Source organism: Betta splendens, chromosome 4 (genome assembly GCF_900634795.4).
Source record: "Betta splendens chromosome 4, fBetSpl5.4, whole genome shotgun sequence".
In the NCBI taxonomy this organism is placed as follows: Eukaryota; Metazoa; Chordata; class Actinopteri; order Anabantiformes; family Osphronemidae; genus Betta; species Betta splendens.
This window is the reverse complement of record NC_040884.2, coordinates 3,123,196-3,140,430: the sequence shown is the minus strand read 5'-3', so window position 1 is coordinate 3,140,430 and position 17,235 is coordinate 3,123,196. Positions and strand designations below refer to the sequence as shown.

The window sequence follows — 17,235 nt, the reverse complement described above, 5'->3', positions numbered from 1 at the left end:
GTCAGCTTCAACAGAACCTTTGGCTAAAGCTCGTCTCCACTGCAGCTCCTTCTTCCTCTGGTGGAAACTTGGATTCCAGACGTGTGTCTGAAGTTCTGTCGTCTTGTGTGATCAGGAACCCGTGACCCGTGAATGCAGGTCGTTTCCGCGTCGACCTTCAAAGCAGCAAAAGAGGAATCAGCAAACAGAAGCAGGTAAATGCTCAGCTGGAACTGGGTGCTAAACGTGAGCGCGCGGTCCCGTGACGCTGCCGTGTGGATGGATGTGGGCGCGTCCGACAGCCGCAACGTGATTAATTAAACTGCAGCAGCGGCGTTCGAGGAACTTTGCCCCACGGTGCTGTTGGACTTCCTCGTCCTGTGCGTTGCTGTGGCGTGCACACCCACAGAGGGCACAGCTCATTCTGCTGTACCAGCGAATGGGGACACATTCTTCAGAACCAGGTCTGTTTTCAGAGGATGCTCCTCTTCCGTATTTGTCCATGCTGAGTCCCCGTGTGCTGCACAAATACGCTACAATACTGGTTTCAAATTTTACTGAGAGGTCCTCCAGTTTAAAATCTGCCTTTAAGCACTAACTCACGCACAGAGACGTGTGAATAATAGAACAGTCACTAACTGATGAAGGAGCTGGGGCACAGATCAAAAGAAAGAAGACTCCGAATGGTTCTGAGCCATTGTTTTCCTGCTGCTTCTCACTAAAATACAAGCAGTAACATACAAGTCTATAGGCTTAAACTGGACTTCCCTGCAGCTGCAGCAAATACCAAACACACGACATCATCACAAGTGTCTCAACTCAACTCAACATGTCAACAGCGCGTTTATTCTCATCTACGAAGACATTTGCAGGTGGTGTTTTTGTACTGAGCAGCTTACGTGTCTGAGCTGAACATCAAAACACAATAAATGAATAAACAAATCAATAACCAGTTTGTACGTACAGTGTAGCGTCATCACAGCTTTGCCAAGTTTCCGTTTCAGAGAAACGTGTGGAAATTTGCATTTATGTCAATTGTCTTCGGTCCCGGCGGAGCAGCAGGAAGAACATGGGCCCAGTAAGCAGAGGGTTCGACGCCCCATCTCACCAGGTGTGTCCTTGTGCAATGCACTTCATGCTGCATTACTATTAATATATTAGATACAACGTGACCTGACACTGGATCTATGAACACTATTCCACTAACTGATGCTGCAGTTCATGTCCCAAGTTTAAGTACGTACTTGATGCCCATTTTAGTTTAGGAAAGTACAGCACACGCTGAACTTTACTGCAAATAAACACAAGCACAGAATGTTAAACAAAACGACTGAGCCGACGTGTTACTATTTCTTATTCACATTTTTATCCTGCTTTAAGTATGGGTATTTAGATTAAATGCTTAATTTTTAATTAGTATTAAAACACTGCCACAAAACAGGAGCAAACACAAATGTAATATAGTTTAATGACAGTGAAGTGAAAGTGAAAGGGACCGACAGTCGTCCTTATAATTAGTTTGTTCACAACAATTAATTATCCGTCTGTCACGCTGACGCTCATGAGCACAGACTAGCACTCAGCTCAGTCCAGACGCGAGCTGAGCTGCCTGCTGTCGCACCCGGCGCCTCCGTCACCGTTGAAACGGTGCTGTCATCCCAGCATGCTTTGCAGTGCTGAGGCGCAAAGATAAAATCAGCTCGTCCTGTTGCAGCCTGTCTGAGGCTGTAAAATTCAGGAAGAGGGAGTTGAAGCTTTGGCTTTGGCCATTGTCAGTATCTGTGTGCTGCTGCAGGAGAACGTCTCACTTTAGTGTTTAACTCCAGCTGGAGGACACCCAACGCGAAAATCCATCAACTGACACAGATAATTAAGAAAGTCTCACTGTGTCTGTGAACGTTCTAATCAGATCCAAGAATCAGCACTAATGACAAGCGCCATCAAACACGTGTCTGAGTCTTAGGTGAGTTTAAAATTAGCTACAGCCACATTCCTACTGTACACGCCGTGCACCCCCACGCACCTGGTGAAGGCATCCACTTCCGCCTTCACTACAGTGACGGCATCACTCGTTCACGCCACAATCTTAGGTCGTGTGAATGACAGACGGCGCCAATGGGGCACGGAGGCATTGGAGGCCGGCTCATCCCCGGTGTCGAGTCAGCAGCAGCAGCAGCAGCAGCAGCAGCCTGTAAGGACCTGGAGGCCGAGGCTCCAGGAGCCCGTTGGGCCGCACTCATTATGAATGATTCCAAACAGATTCCAGGCCAATTAGAAGTACTGCTCCTCAGCTCCTACACTAACGCTCTAACGCGCCTTCCACAGGCCTCTGTGGGGAAGATCAGGCACGCGTGGGCTGAGACCAGGTGCAGATCCTGCCGGGGTTTTATCCCACGTGCGTTGGAGGAACTGTAATCACGAGTTGCAAACCTCGGTGCCAAAGTGAAACGTCACGTTCGCAGCGTCTGCGTTCGCGCTTTCATCGTTCACCAACGTATTCGCTCTGACTGAGACGCTGTAGCAGGTGTGTTGCTCGTCCTCTGAGCTTGTGTCGCAGATGTGGAGACAAATGTGCTGTGATGGGAACCTCCTCCTGCGTAAAGGCCGTCTGCACAGACCTCATGCTCAGTGGAAACTTGGCTCTGCTCTTCGTCCACTGCTGAACAGACGTCTGCTTACACACAGTCTGCACATCATAATAAACACGAGGGGAGAAGGCGGCGAGCGATGATCACAACACAACAAGAGCAGGTGACGCAGACGCGTTGGGCTCAGGAGTCGCTATCGTTGCATCTCGTGTGCCGGTTCTGGAATATGATGTTGATACCAGTGTTGTTACTGGAATAAGGCCTGCGCCTAACTGGTAACAGTCAGCGTGAAAGGTAAATGCAGTAAAACACTGACTGTTTGACTAACAAGCTGGGGCATAAATGCTTTTACACGCTGGTACATTTAGTTTGGTACACGACAGTTTGTTTTTAAAAATAACAGTAAGTCACGCTGCGCTGGCCCCTCTCTGTCAACACACAGTTTGATTATTATGTTTCTGTGTTTGCTTCTCCAAAGAACATTCATTACAAAGGTCATTAAAAAAAATTTAGTTTCGATAGCAAAGCTGTCCGTTAAAACAATGACTGGATGGAAACAGCGGGAGCGGGCCAAGTGGCACAATTAATGTACGAGCAATGAAACTGGACCTACGGGTTTGAGCTCAATGATCGAGTTTGTTACTGTGGATGTAGTGATAATGTAGGTAGATCCTGGCACTTCTTCACGTGGCCTCATTTTGGTGCCACATGAACAGATGACACCTAGAGCGAGGATGCGGCAATGGGAAGTAACAGCAACAATGTGCAGGGCTTTCCCTCAGAATGCAGTGGAAATCTGAGAGTTTTCCAGCAGCATCACCACTAAACCTCTATTCAAATAGTCAGAGAGTGACGATGGCGCGAGACGTCAAAAAGCGTCAATCAGATCCTGAGGACAAGGATGCACTAAGAATTCCTCCGGCCTCTAATTAACCAAGTGTAGCGAGAACATTATGTTTGGAAGTCGTCCGTTGTTCAATCTTTTTTCATTGTTTGTTCCAATAAAAGATAAATAACGCATATGGGCATTTTATGGGTATTTCAAACAGATGGTGTTTTCTGCTGATGCCTCCACACCGGCGCCTCATTTAACCTGACTTTATTACAGACCTGGAAATGATCAACTCCTTATCTGAACCCTGTGAGTCTGACTGAACCCTGCTCCTTCAAGGCTTCTCAAACTGAGCTGACTGCAGGGTTGCACCTACTCTACCAAACAGGACTGTTGGCTCCTGACGACAGGTTGGAACAGTCAAGGAGAGGAATGTGAAGCGCAGCCCAGTCAGTTCCTTATGCAGGAAAGACGACACTGACTCCGTGTGTCAGCCACTCGTATCTTGACGTGTCACTGACAGAAGCGCTGCTTCACCAAACCGCACCCTGCGTGAGTCATTCATTAAATATACATGTTGCAAAAGTGTGACAATGCCACAACTGTGCATGAGGAAGGCAACGGGCTCTTATTTGATTAGACGACCAAAGAATGTTTTGCATTTGTTTTCATATATTATAATGCATCTGGATCCAAATCTGAAAGCAGGTGCAATGAACTAAATACTTTCAAAATTTAATTTTAAGGAAGAATGATAACCCCCATTAAAGTCTCATCTTGACCCCATGCTTAAACTGGGAGCCCTCATGGATTCTCATGGAGGGAAGGTTTATGCAGCAGAAGCCTATCAGCGCCTCAGGCTCTTGGAGTCATACCAGGGCAAGTGCTGTGTTTACACAGGAAGAGCCAATCACGTTGAAGACCTGTCGTTCCAGGCCCCACCCCCTCCGGAGAGACTTTAAAGTTGTCAGACATGTTCCAAAGGGGAGCACGTCAAACGATGACACAGGACCTGGCCGTGTCAGGAAGCATGGCACACACAGACTGCATGACACCTGCGGAGCCCAGCGCACACAGAGGCACCATGTGAGTGAGCGGGTGCTGGTGAGGTTGGAAATGAGGCTTGAAATCGCACTCACGCTGATGGACCAACTTTTTCTCTTAACAGGAGGAAAAACTGGAGGAACAGGATAAGACTTTTCCTGAAAACCAACCCGTCCAAGTCAATATTGCACTTAATGCAAAACAGATCCTACAGGTAAGAGCCTGCAGTTTTATTATAATGCGTATAACATCTGGTTTGTGCTGCATATAAAATACAGTTTATGTAGTAAAGTTTGATTTTAGTATTTAGATGATTTTTAATAGTCACATTAAACTTACAGGATAGATGTTATGTTGATTCTCTACTGATGGCAGGATAAAGTATTTCTCATAACTATAATAAATGATCCTACATTTAATGCCTTAAATACACTACAGTCCAATAGGGAATCATTGGTAGAAGTTAACTATGCATTTGTCAGCATTTATTGTCATTATCTTCTTTCTGTGTAACTGTATCACCACCAGAGTCAGATCATGGGTTTAAGAACAAAATGTTACTTAGACTTTTTATTTCCAGCCTCGCCTATAATTATCTCCTGCATCATCTCTGTTCTCTGCCCCTCAGGCCAAGCACTGATGACGTGAACCAATGGGCGCAGTCGCTTGACAAACTCCTCGGTCATAAATGTGAGTGTCACTCCCTGCGCCATCGGTGCCCAGTTACGTAGGCGCGTCTCAAAGGTCACACGATAACAAGCGACGGCGCTTGATTGGCTTCAGTCGGAGAAGCCGTAACGGCCTCACGTTTAAAACGAGTGGACGCGTCCCAGTGTTTTCTGCCCCGCCATGTCTTTAATGCTTCGCTCTCTCTCGTCTTTCTGCGCAGATGGCAAAACTGTGTTTTGTGCTTTCCTGAAGTCGGAGTTCTGTGAGGAGAACATTGAGTTTTGGAACGTCTGTGAGGATTTCAGGAGCCTCAAGTCGCAAAAGGAGCGCGTGTCTAAGGCCAGTAAGATTTACGAGGAGTTCATCAAAAACGAAGCCCCTAAAGAGGTAATTACCAGCAGGTCTGATCACACTCAGAACACAGAGACATTCAAAACACCAGGGTTCCTGACATTTCACTCCCCTCCACAGATAAACCTGGATTTCAAAACTAGGAACGCGATCACGCAGAGCCTCCAGGAGCCGAGTGCCACCACCTTCCAGGCAGCTCAGCAGAAGGTTCACAGCCTCATGGAGAACAACTCGTACCCACGCTTCATCCAGTCCGAGCTCTACAAAGAACTGTGTGCAGCTGCCAGAGGGGAGAGCAGGCACATTTAGTCCTAGTCAAACTAGACACCCACCCCTGAAGTCATTTGTTTACTGCGGTGACGGAGGGAATAGAACACGGATAATGTTCACTCCAGGCACCGCTGCAGAATAATGGGCCTTCATGCAAATCCTGGGCACAATCATTAACGGCCAGTGTGGAAAATGTAAAACTGAAGCCATTTTTAGCGTCCGTCACTAATGAGTCCAACTTCGTTGGATGATCGGATGGTTGGTGCAGGTTGCACTGCAGGCGCTAACGGAGCATTCGGGCCAAATCGGACCCCGGCCGGTTTCCTTCGCTGGGCCGTCACCTGAGCGTTCTCGGCCTTTACAGATTGGTCTTAACTTATGCAGCCTGTGCTGATGTGAGGGAGCGCTGAGAGGCCTGTCATGTTACACGGTGTCGACGCACAGCCTCATTAACTTGAACTTGTACAGTTGTATAGACACTGAATTCACCAAGTGGCCTTATTGTATTAATTAAAATAGTTTAAATAAATGTAAATATTTCATGTTAAATAACAATATTCACAATTCCCACTGTGACTGCATCATGTGTTGTATACAATATAGATTGTACGATGTGCTGAATGTGAATTTAAGTGTGAGGCAGCTGGACTGCCAAATAAAATGTGTAAAGCAGTAGATGTTGCTGGTTGTCTGTTTCTGAAAAATCCCACCTCATTGTTCAAATGTGTTTGAGTTTGCATGTTTCCATGTTCCCCGTGTGTGGCACTGATGAACCAGCGACCCCTGCCTCTCGCCCAGTGGCAGCTGGGACAGGCTGCAGGACAAGCACAAACCCCCAGGAAGATATGCAGCTCAAAGGACGGAGTGAGCTCCATCTCTGTGTAGTAGCATCAAGTTCACCTTTTAACTACATCATCATGATGATCAGACAAGTCATTTAAATCAACGATATCTCACAAAGCAATACATTTAGCATATTAGCAACATTTAGCTACGAAAACGCTGCTGCAAGGCAACAAAGGCATCGCTGGGGGTCGATATTTAACCCTAATCTAACCCTAACACTGGTAAATCCGAACCCAGCACTTTCAACAAGCTCAGACAACTGATGGGGCTGAGCAGTAACTGCAGTAGACTGACTATGCTAGCGCCCAACTGCACCTGGAAATGACGCCAACGAGAGTAGAAAGACAGAAATTAAATCCAAGATAAGATGGACCAACTGCTGGGGACTCGTTAAGTGAAAGCATGAGCTGCTTTTTACACGGAACTAGCACGTCAAAGTGAAACAGTCTCATTGTCAAACTCTGCTGTATCTCTCACAGATCAGACAAATCACAGGTATTTTCCACTGGCTGTTAATTATGTACGTCAGGAATGCAGTTCAATAAACGAGTATGGCAATTATGGACCTGCACACACAGAACACGACGCACAACAAAGACAACATTCCTGGTCTTATTCGAACATTCCTCTGTGCAGCTTTTGGGGTCAGGTCATGACAGACGAGTTCATGCTGGCTCAAGATTAAAATTTTAAGTGTGGGAAAAAAACAGAAAAAGAGAGAGAGAACACGCTGACTGACAAGCAGCCAGTGCTCTGTCGGCTGCATGTCCGCTCTCTGATACAGAGCTCGCTCCCAGCCTTGAACTCGTGCTGGAGCTGACGGTGGCCAGACACCGGCTGACAGCTGACAGCTCCGGCCCTCTCCTCGCACCTCCTGTCCAGGTGTTTTACACCAGAAGTGCTCTGCAGACCTAAAGGCTGGACATGGACCTTAAAAATACATCAAGGCCCGATTCCATGTCCAGCTACAGAAGACCACGAGGGGCCGAAGTCACGATTCTGCTTTATATGATGGAACCGTAGAACTTTTGGCCCAACAGAAAATGTTCGTCACAGTCTTGGTGATTAACCTGTAAAATAACATCCATCAAACATTTATTAAAATATTAGCCTGAATGCTCTTAAGAACGGTGTCTAGGTAAGGAGCCGCTGCTTTAATGGGCCTCTGACGGTCTTTCAGACACTGCGTGTGATAACAAGCTGTACAAATAAACTTTTCTTGACCTTCAAAGTAAGCCTACACAGCACACATTCCATTACACCTAAGTCTTTTGGCTATTTTTATGAACCTTTCACAGACTGGTTTTGTAGCTACTTCTACAGCAAACAGTATTTGCTGGGGAAGCTCAAGTCTACATGCAATGGAACTATTATACCACAGTATTACTGTACACTGGACCTGGATCACCGTCACTGTAAAACTTTGTTTGCTCATCCAAAGGTCCTGACATCACACGGGTCAATAAAACAGTCATTATTCTCTCTCTATGAACTAGCAATAAGTCTCCTGGGTTTTTATTTGTTGTCGTGAAGGATCTTGGCAACGGACAACTGGGAACAGATCCAAAAAGAGGAGGTGTGCAAGTAAACGCTTGAGCCAAAAATAGAAAGGGCCACATTCTCGTTGGCTTGACTAACTCCACACAGCTTCAGGCTCCAGACGCACTTTGCGTCTTACGTCCGACCAGTAAGTCGGCACAGCCTGTTTGTGCAGCACAGAAGATAAACTGAACAAATTACTGATGTTCAAAACATTACAACACACATGTGGTGCTACAGGAAGTTATCCAAAAATCACACGTCAGCAAATCTGTGCCAGTCCTCCCTTTACGATGCACTTAAAAGGCTTTGGCAGCTTGTTTTACTTTGCTCTAAAATTAAGTTTTAAAATGCTTCAATGCACAAATCTAAAAGTTCCATTACATTTATAATTGTTTTATTTACATTTCGCCAGATTCTGTAACGTCATATATTAATCTAGAAAACTCAAAAGAAATTGTAGTAGGTGATGTTCAGTAATGTAATAAAAACACCCTTCATTATTCTCCTGCTTCACCAGTAGGTGGTGGTAAATATCTAATGTCTAACCGTTGAATATACGGAATATGGAAAATGGTCTAATTTACTAATGTATTGAATAAAGCTTTCTTTTTTAATTTGACAATGACACCAATCAGTTCACAAACATCTAGATATTTTATTATGAAAATAAGAGAAATGCTTAGAGCACATCTTTCCTTCTATCATGCATTAGAGCAGATGGACACACATGTATGTTGGCCGGACAGTCGTTCTGCTACACTTGCGGTGCAGTTCATTATGTCTGAATGCTTCAGAGAATGCCACAGTGAGGAAGTGCTGCAGACCATCTAAAAAGGTCATTAATATGAAATTCACAGACGATGCGAAGTATCCGTTTGTGGCTCACTGATGAAAGACTGACTGTGGGTTTGTGGGTATGCTGTGTGTGCAATTAGAGGCTTCTCTTTTGAAGTGTGTGTTGTGGTTCACTTGGTCTCCTGGGCTTTTTTGGCGCTCTGTTTCTCCTTTGCCTGGTGAAACAATCCCAGAGTCACTGTTGTTAGTGTCCTGAATTTACATATAGTATAGAACAGCACTGAAAAACTGTGTTAGTATTCTGCTCTTGTCCTTGCTTTAAAACATGTACGCACACACGCACGCACAGAATTTAAAAACAGCCCTAACTTCAGTTACAGTCATACATAAGTGACATGCCTGCAACAAAGTTTGCCCTCTAGTGGAGAGACATTTGCTTTCTATTATCATGACTACATATGACAATTATAATAATTCCAAATATATACAAATTACGTACATTTTTTTGAGGACTAAAATGTCCCAAAATCTAGCGAGCGGCACCCAAGCATCTCTAACAATAACGAAATTTGCTTAGTAGAGACATAATGTTTCAAAATGTCACCATCTTACAGACACTCATAAAGTGCAAGTAAAATGTAGAAAGTCACAGCAACAAAAGTAGAAAGTTACCTTTTCCACCAAAGGTATTAACTGCTGATACTCTGCCAGAGTCTTCAGTAGCTCCATGATGAAAGGAAGATAGTTGTGTTTCCGTCGAATGTTTTCAACCTGCAAGAATAATCATAAATTAGAGGGAAAGTAGGTAACCTCCTGCTACTGATTGTACTCCAGTGTTATAGAGAGCAGCGCTGATTAGAAACCTACCTTATATCTTTTAAGCTTCTGATTTTCCTCTTCAATAAGGAGCTGGTACTTGGCAATTTCTGACTGGATGGAGCTAAGAAACGTGCTGCTCTGGTCTGTGTCCATTGGTTCATCCTTAAAATTTTTTTTTTTTTTTTAAAAGAAAGAAATTGTGGCAAAAGTGACAAAAATTGTATGCATAGTATGTAATATATTAATATATATTTATTTATTTATTTATTTATTTATTCAGTCTCAAATTAATTATTATAATTCATGTCTGTATATTATAATATATTATATTATTATTATTAATAATGATAATAATGATCATAATAATAATAATAATAATAATAATAATAATAATAATAATAATAATAATAATAATAATAATAATAATAATAATAATAATAATAAATTGTTACATATAGTCCTTGCATTTTGTTCATTACCCGTCTTTTAAATAAAGATCGAACCAACTGTGTTGTTTTGGTTTTGCTGACCTCCAGTGGTTGAAGGTTTCACACTGCTGCAATAATGCAGATGTGAGCAAAAATACAGGTGATACAGGTGAATAGCTCAAACGTCTTACAGAAACTATGACCTTTTTTTGGACAATTTGTTACTCTAGTTTTTTGACATACCCATTAATCCATTCATTACACTACTTCCGTGAGCTGGAACATTTTCCTTCTACTTGTAATTATGCACATCATATCCTTTTCTAGCTTCTTAGCATGGACAAAGCAAAGGAATACATTATTAACTCTGCACTTGATTCAGCTCTGCTGTTGCAACGCACCTCTGTCAGCTGAGTCTGTAACTCTGATATTTTCCTCTCGTATATCATCTTTCTGTCTGACACAATAGCCATTAGGTTGAAGCGGATCTCTCCTTCACTGTACCTGAAGAGAGAAACAGTGAGAGTGTGTAATAAAAGTTGATTGAATAAAGACAGACTGCCTTAACAAATCAGGGGTAATTTAGGTGTCAATACAAGTCCAATGTTGTACAGTAAGAAAATAATCACCACTCATTTTCAGAGACTGTGAATCACATTGTGGATGTATATTTACGGAAACTTCGACTCAGTTAACCAAAATTTAGCCTATAACAAATGTGCAAAGATATATATATATATTATTTACTTTTGTATCCTCTTCTCAATAACTGGCCGAACAGCGCTGATCCAGTCATCCTGATTGCATGCACCTAATGAAAAACGGACAGGGATGAATTACACTGGGTCCATGACTTCTCTACCCAAATACATTGAACACCAGTTTAGGTAGAAATGACCAACAAGAAACTTTCAACATTAAACCCACATCATTTTTGTTGCCAAAAAGAAAACAAACCAAATTGAGCTTCCATCTTACCGAGGTCAATTGGTCCCTCTCGAAGTCCATCCAGCTCATATAATCTGCCATTTACAGGAACATAGCTCACAAAGTGAAACGCATCTTCATCCTTTGCTGACGATTTAGCATCAAATTCAAACATCTGCTGTCTGTAAATATAAACAACATGCAGTTATATAATTACGTAAAAAATAACAAACATTTCCCACACATTTGTATGCCTTGAAAGTGAATATGCTACCATTTGCACAATAGTAAATGAGCGTTTCTGCACTGTAGTAATCACATTCTGAAACTCGGCAAAGCAAAGTTGCCAAAGTGGTGTATGAGTGAAAAGCATACTCGCCATTCAATAAATAAAATCAGCAGAGAGCAAAAGTAAATAACCAAAAGCAAAATAAACAGACTCTTCCACTGAACTAATTGCTAAACTAAACCATTCAAACACACCTGGAGTTGATGTGAGCAGCAGCTTACCTGGCAAAGCCGTTGTGAACCTGCCGGATCACTTCAGAGTTGCTCAAAGCCAAACCTTTCATCTGAGGAGGGCAAGAGAGTGTTATGAAGGTTAAAAGGAAAACCTATATATTTAGTTCCCTAATAAATTTAGTAAGCTATCAGCAAAATTAGTGCTATTCACAGTTAGATATAACAGTATAAATATAGGATAAATAGAAAGATAGTCTAAAGAACGGCTGATGTGGCGCATCTATGTCAAAAAAGCTATTAGCATTAGCTGGACAGGTACATTTTTGAACTAATGTACACATGTTATTTTTTTTACTGGAGAAAAAAAAAAAGACATACAGCAGCGTCAAAACTCTGTGAAAACTCTCTGAACTCAGTCAGTGTGTCTCCAACCAACAAGTCAGGGTGGGAGCAGTTGAGCAGAACACTGACTATCGCTTGGGTGGCACAGGCGTTGTTAATGACCTGAACAGACAGGAGGAAACAAAAACACACACAAATTGTAAGCGTTTAAAACCAAGCACGACTCAGAGGTATCAGTTTAAACTCATTCAATTTATATTGTGTGATGGCAAATAAATATTAAATGCAGAAAATGTAATCCATATGTGCATCTTTTTGTGTATTAGCTTCTGATTAAACAAATAGATTTAGAAAAATTAAGTTAATTTAATTAAAAAAAAGACATATATATAAAGAATATAGACACACACACAAAACTTTATTTTTTGTTTCTATACAAACAAAACTTTTAAATGAGTACAGCATAAGAGAAGTACATTGGAGGATGACAAATTTAGGCAAATGATTTTTATGAAAGTATTACTCTTGGAAACTTACACACCTCTGTCTTACTTACTGCATGCTTTAGATGGTTTGCATGTGCAGAAAACACACATACACACACACACACAATGCACTTACTTGCTTTGCAAAGAAGATATGATCAAGCCTTGAATCCTGGACAATAGATCCTGCTGGCTCTTCACCCGGCTGCCACTTGAACAGGAAAATCAACCCATGAACTGGTCTGGAATGGAGCAGACAAATTAAAACCTCTGCATTTTATGGAACCAAGTCACATAATGAAATGGTCTTTACAAACATACTTCAAGTTGTCAAAGTTCTCTGGCTCCATACTCCAAATTTCCTCAACCTGGGCTCCTTTGCAGCCTGTAATGACAAGTAAAGCCGCACAGATTCATTCACACCGATAACCCTGTTTAATCTACATGGGCTTTAATCATTGATAATAACGGGTGTCTTATATGAACAGTTACGCTCTCTGAGTGAACATGTGGGATGTCTTCATTCATAAAGTGCATGTGTTTTCACGCGACGTTGTTTTGAACGCTGAGTAATGCTAGCTAGTTAGCTTGTCTAATTAAATTAGCTAACACTGCTCAATTATTATCCAATTATATGCAACCTTCTGGTGAACATGTCACTTAGGTGGCTGTTGAGAATATATGGCCAATTTAACGTGCCTGTTGTTTAATGCGCGCGTCTTCCGTTTCCACAGGTATTCAAAATCAGCTAACGTAGCAAGCTAGCCGCAGACGTTAACGTTAGCGTTACTGCACATTGAATGAGCAGCTAGCGCTGCGCTAACATTACGACTCACTCACCGAACCCTTTTATCAGCTCCGTGAACACCCCGGGGTCGCTCTCCATCAGACACCATTCTCCTGCGCTTCCAGCCATTGTCCAAAATGTTGTTTATTTAATCCACCCTGCACATATATGAAAGGCTAATGTCCTAGCTTAGCAATACAGGCTCTGGTCGGGCTAATTTAACTGGAGTGACCTCATCGTGATGCGCTACAATGAGGGCAGCGAGTGAGTGCGCATCTTAACTCAGCGTACACCGGAAAACGGCAACCGGAGTTTAACACTCAATACAAAAATAGTGATGATTACATACACTCCTTTGTGCATGTACACGTTTGCAAAACGTCCTTAAATAAAATGTAATATCCGTAACTAAGCTCGCAAATAAGTAAACTGATTTAAGTCAAGGCCGCCCTGCTGTGAAAAAGCGGGACAGGACGTTGGAAAATCAGGCGCGAGAAGCAAATAGCGGATTTTAGAGCATACTTTAATGATATATATACACATTCAAGGCGTTAACAGATTTAAGACTGTTGGCGTTACATAAACAACTCTTTGTCCATATGTTTATAACAGTGACCAGCAATACTATGTATTATTCATTCATTCAGTTAACCGCCAACCACTTTGAAAGGAAAGACATTTAAAACATCACAACTAATGTTAAACTCCAGGTTGGAATACAAAAAATACAAAATAGACATTATCCCATATGCAATCTGACAATAAAAAATCAAAGTACTTAGAACAATATGTGAATTACACAATTTGTCCTTAATCAAACATTAACATTAATATAAACAATATTCCAGAGCTCACTAAAATTCAGTTTCATGAAATAAACATCACTTTCTTGGGAACTCTTGTTTTTTATGGTTCCAAAAAATAATAATGCAGATGTATGAAAAGTAGCTCCACTACTCACAAGATGTTTGCATCCCAACTATCAAGTATCAAATACAGATTGGCAAATAAATAACATATTCACACAATGTGCAAACTGCAGCATGAGTTCAAGAAAACCTTTAATAAATACAGCATTAAAAAGAATTACAAGAACGGTTAGTCATTTAACAGACTCAAATTGTCCACTGCCCGAGCCTTCGGAGCCACTAGCAGCACAGCAGGGGGTACACTGTTCAATAAGGGGCAACAACTTGCCTTGCTGGTGGAGTTGCTTGGTGTCAGAGCCACCCCCAATGCAGTTTCCATTAACGAAGACTCTTGGCACCTTAATGCACAAATCATATGACAACAAGAGAGCAGTGCAGATCGGTCAGAGAAAAAAGTCTTCTTTTATGGTAGTGTTTTTATAAGTGCTCCCTTTCACCATATTTTTTAGTAATAGTGTGTCTACAGTAAAACTAAGTGTCATATTTTTTAATTTCCAGAAAAGATGTAACTTTCTCTGGTCTTTATCTTGATTCAGATTCAGCTGTAAGACAAAGACATATTTCTTTGCTGCAGTTCTAATAATACCACAAATCAAGTCAACCTAAATTTAACTGTAATGCAGTGATGCCAGAACAAACAAGATGTCAGACGGCCTTGCATTGAATCTTTTTTATAAGATGCTAAAATAACAGGCTGTGGAGTTATTAGAAATTCTGCTCCCAAAATAAAACATCAAGTTCTAACCGTTCTGGCACCGGTCATCTGAGCTAGGGCCTCCTGCAGACTCCTCCCATCATTGTGCTCGTCCAGTTCAATCACTTTGTAGGTCGCGCCAATTTCATTGAACACGTTCTTGGCCATTCTACAATAAGGACAGGTGGTCTTGGAAAATATCACCACACAGTTCTGCGACACCACCTCCTGAAACATAGGACAAAATAGGATTTAATGAAATATCAGTGTAATGCCTGCATTGTTGAAGCATATTGCACTGTATTGTACTAGGTCTCAAAGTATTTACCAATTTACCTTTAAATCCTGTTCACTTTGAATGATAAATGCAGCCACGTTTTAATGCTGTGCTAAGTATTTTTTTTAGATGTTGCTTTTTACGCAGGGAGTTTTAGATAATGTGTTTTTGTCCATTTCATTAATTGCATTATCAGGACATTTAGTAGTTAATTGCAAGCGACAGATCAACAAGTGTTTGCTCACCTGAACATACTGAACACAGGCGGTGCTGGTCAGACTTCCACTGACTGATGATGAATAATTCCCCATCCTAAAAAAAAGAAAGAACTGATAATATTGGAGCATAAAGCAGTCACAATTTCAGTCTACTATCAGAATCTACTCGCTAAAACCACCCAAGAAAATGACACAAAACAAATGCTAACAGACACACATGTCCACGCTTGTGCAGTAACCTGCGAAATGTAGAGATGAAACAAGAAAAGACGGGTGGAAGATAAAGAATTAGCATCAAAATAAGATTTAACTGAATGATAAGAGCTGATCTAAACATAAACATCTTGTCGTGCACTGCTGGTGTCCTCGCTACTTCTGTTTTGCTTTAATGTTTGTATCGTCGGGTGAGCAACTGTGTTAAAGGTTTATGTGCTGGGTAATCCGGGATTAGGTTTACACACGATCCTAACTGACAATACCAATTAGTTCAGGTTTAATGGGGGACATTCGATTCACAAAAACTCCAGATCTGTCGAGCTTCCGCGTCAATGTGAAAAAAAGACATGGTTCCTAAACAACAGCGGGAGACAATCAATAGTCTGATCAACGTACTGTTAATTAGGTTCAGACCTATCTGAATGTGACACCGCTTCTTAGGACTGAATTTAGATTTTTGCTACCGCCGACCGCCAGGGATTAGCAAAAAGTTAGCATGAACCTTTTCAACGTCTGGGAACGTAAAATAAGGTCCAGCGATGCAGCTTTTGATACGACGGGTGAAACGTCTTCACGAGTGAGTCTGGATGTTTCATAATGCCATTCATTTCATAGCTAGCTGGAATGTGTGGAACGACCTTCGGCAGCCGCTCCATGCCGCTTTAGGAAGACATCCAACCCGGGGAAGCATGGAGAAAAAAGAGCATAGAGCCAAAAAGTAATCAAGCCGCTGGCCCGGGTGAAGCATGTGGTTAGTGCACAAGACGTTTTGATGGTAACCACCACCTTGGCTGTTACTGCCCGTTTGTCACTTTCGTCACTTACATGCGCTGCGGATGCCCAAAAAGCCTACCTTGTGTTGACCGGAAGTACAACTGACGCAAATTACAGGGGGAACGTAAGGTTGTACGTCAGCACACGTGTCAACGTGGTTACGTCATGGACACGTCTGCCGTTTGCGCAGATTGTAATGGTACATTCCTGATACTAGTCTGATCAAAACATTAAACAAATATTTAAACTAGCAGTGTAGCATTTTTCATTAGTGATGTCTATCCACGTATCTTTTATTTATAACTTTTCATTTACAACTTTTAATCGTAATCAGCGACGTAATTTAAAACGTTATTTCTGTCTCTTTTCTGCTTTGTTTCCTTTCTTTTTTTAGTCTGTTTTTTTCAGTGCATGTCATATTTATTGCCTCTTGTTAGACTTGCTTCCACTCTTGCTTAGTCTTTCTGTTGTTTGCTTTATTGTTGTTGTCTGTTTTTTGTGTTCTGTTACTGTGTTTTGGACCTCCTGCTGGTATTACACGATGGATAAGAATATTTTATATTACAAGCAGAGTTTACATTTCATATTTACCAGATATGATACAAAAATTGTCCTTGTCATACTTGATGTTTTTTTTTAATTATTCCAGTCTTATCCTGATTTATTTATCTATCTGGTTTTGACATTGTACAGAAGTGTGTTTAGATCCAAGAGATAGCACAGAGTACTGGTAGCATTGGTCTCATGGCACAGACTTCAAATGCAGATTATTTCTTCCTTGATCCTCAAAGAGTTTTCATTCCTCCTCCTTCTTCAAATGCAGGTGGAAATCCATTAGTTCAGAATTAGCTGTTTCCAATTTACCATGTTGGCCCAAAATAGAGTCACAGGCTAGGAAATCAATCACTGATCTAAAGATGTGTGATGAGGCAGCACAGAAGTGCTAAACTTCAAATGTCTT

The 17,235-nt window shown here is 41.8% G+C and overlaps 3 protein-coding genes across 7 annotated transcripts; 1 reads left to right on the top strand and 2 right to left on the bottom strand.

Moving 5' to 3' along the window:
• Positions 1-4,334: 4,334 nt before the first annotated feature.
• rgs2 (regulator of G protein signaling 2) lies at positions 4,335-6,408 on the top strand. Its single transcript, XM_029147869.3, has 5 exons — positions 4,335-4,485; positions 4,568-4,657; positions 5,072-5,133; positions 5,333-5,499; positions 5,584-6,408. The coding sequence occupies exons 1-5, from the start codon at positions 4,373-4,375 to the stop codon at positions 5,770-5,772; spliced, it is 621 nt and encodes a 206-aa protein (XP_029003702.2). The 5' UTR covers positions 4,335-4,372; the 3' UTR covers positions 5,773-6,408.
• A 2,348-nt stretch (positions 6,409-8,756) lies between these two features.
• Positions 8,757-13,426, bottom strand: uchl5 (ubiquitin carboxyl-terminal hydrolase L5). The gene is made up of 11 exons (XM_029147868.2): positions 13,220-13,426; positions 12,701-12,764; positions 12,516-12,621; positions 11,931-12,056; positions 11,601-11,662; positions 11,142-11,272; positions 10,911-10,974; positions 10,565-10,667; positions 9,784-9,897; positions 9,589-9,687; positions 8,757-9,131 (listed from the first exon to the last, which is right to left on the bottom strand). Exons 1-11 carry the CDS (start codon positions 13,293-13,295, stop codon positions 9,087-9,089), a joined length of 990 nt encoding a protein of 329 aa, XP_029003701.1. The 5' UTR covers positions 13,296-13,426; the 3' UTR covers positions 8,757-9,086.
• A 244-nt stretch (positions 13,427-13,670) lies between these two features.
• glrx2 (glutaredoxin 2) lies at positions 13,671-16,428 on the bottom strand. Of its 5 annotated transcripts, none has more exons than XM_029147873.3 (4): positions 16,354-16,428; positions 15,312-15,378; positions 14,841-15,017; positions 13,671-14,433 (listed from the first exon to the last, which is right to left on the bottom strand). In XM_029147873.3, the coding sequence occupies exons 2-4, from the start codon at positions 15,375-15,377 to the stop codon at positions 14,269-14,271; spliced, it is 408 nt and encodes a 135-aa protein (XP_029003706.1). In that variant the 5' UTR covers position 15,378; positions 16,354-16,428; the 3' UTR covers positions 13,671-14,268. The 5 variants fall into 5 exon arrangements, with proteins under 5 accessions (XP_029003706.1, XP_029003704.1, XP_029003703.1 ...); XM_029147871.3 differs by having other exon boundaries at positions 16,326-16,376; XM_029147870.3 differs by lacking the exon at positions 16,354-16,428 and adding an exon at positions 16,139-16,319.
• Positions 16,429-17,235: the final 807 nt, after the last annotated feature.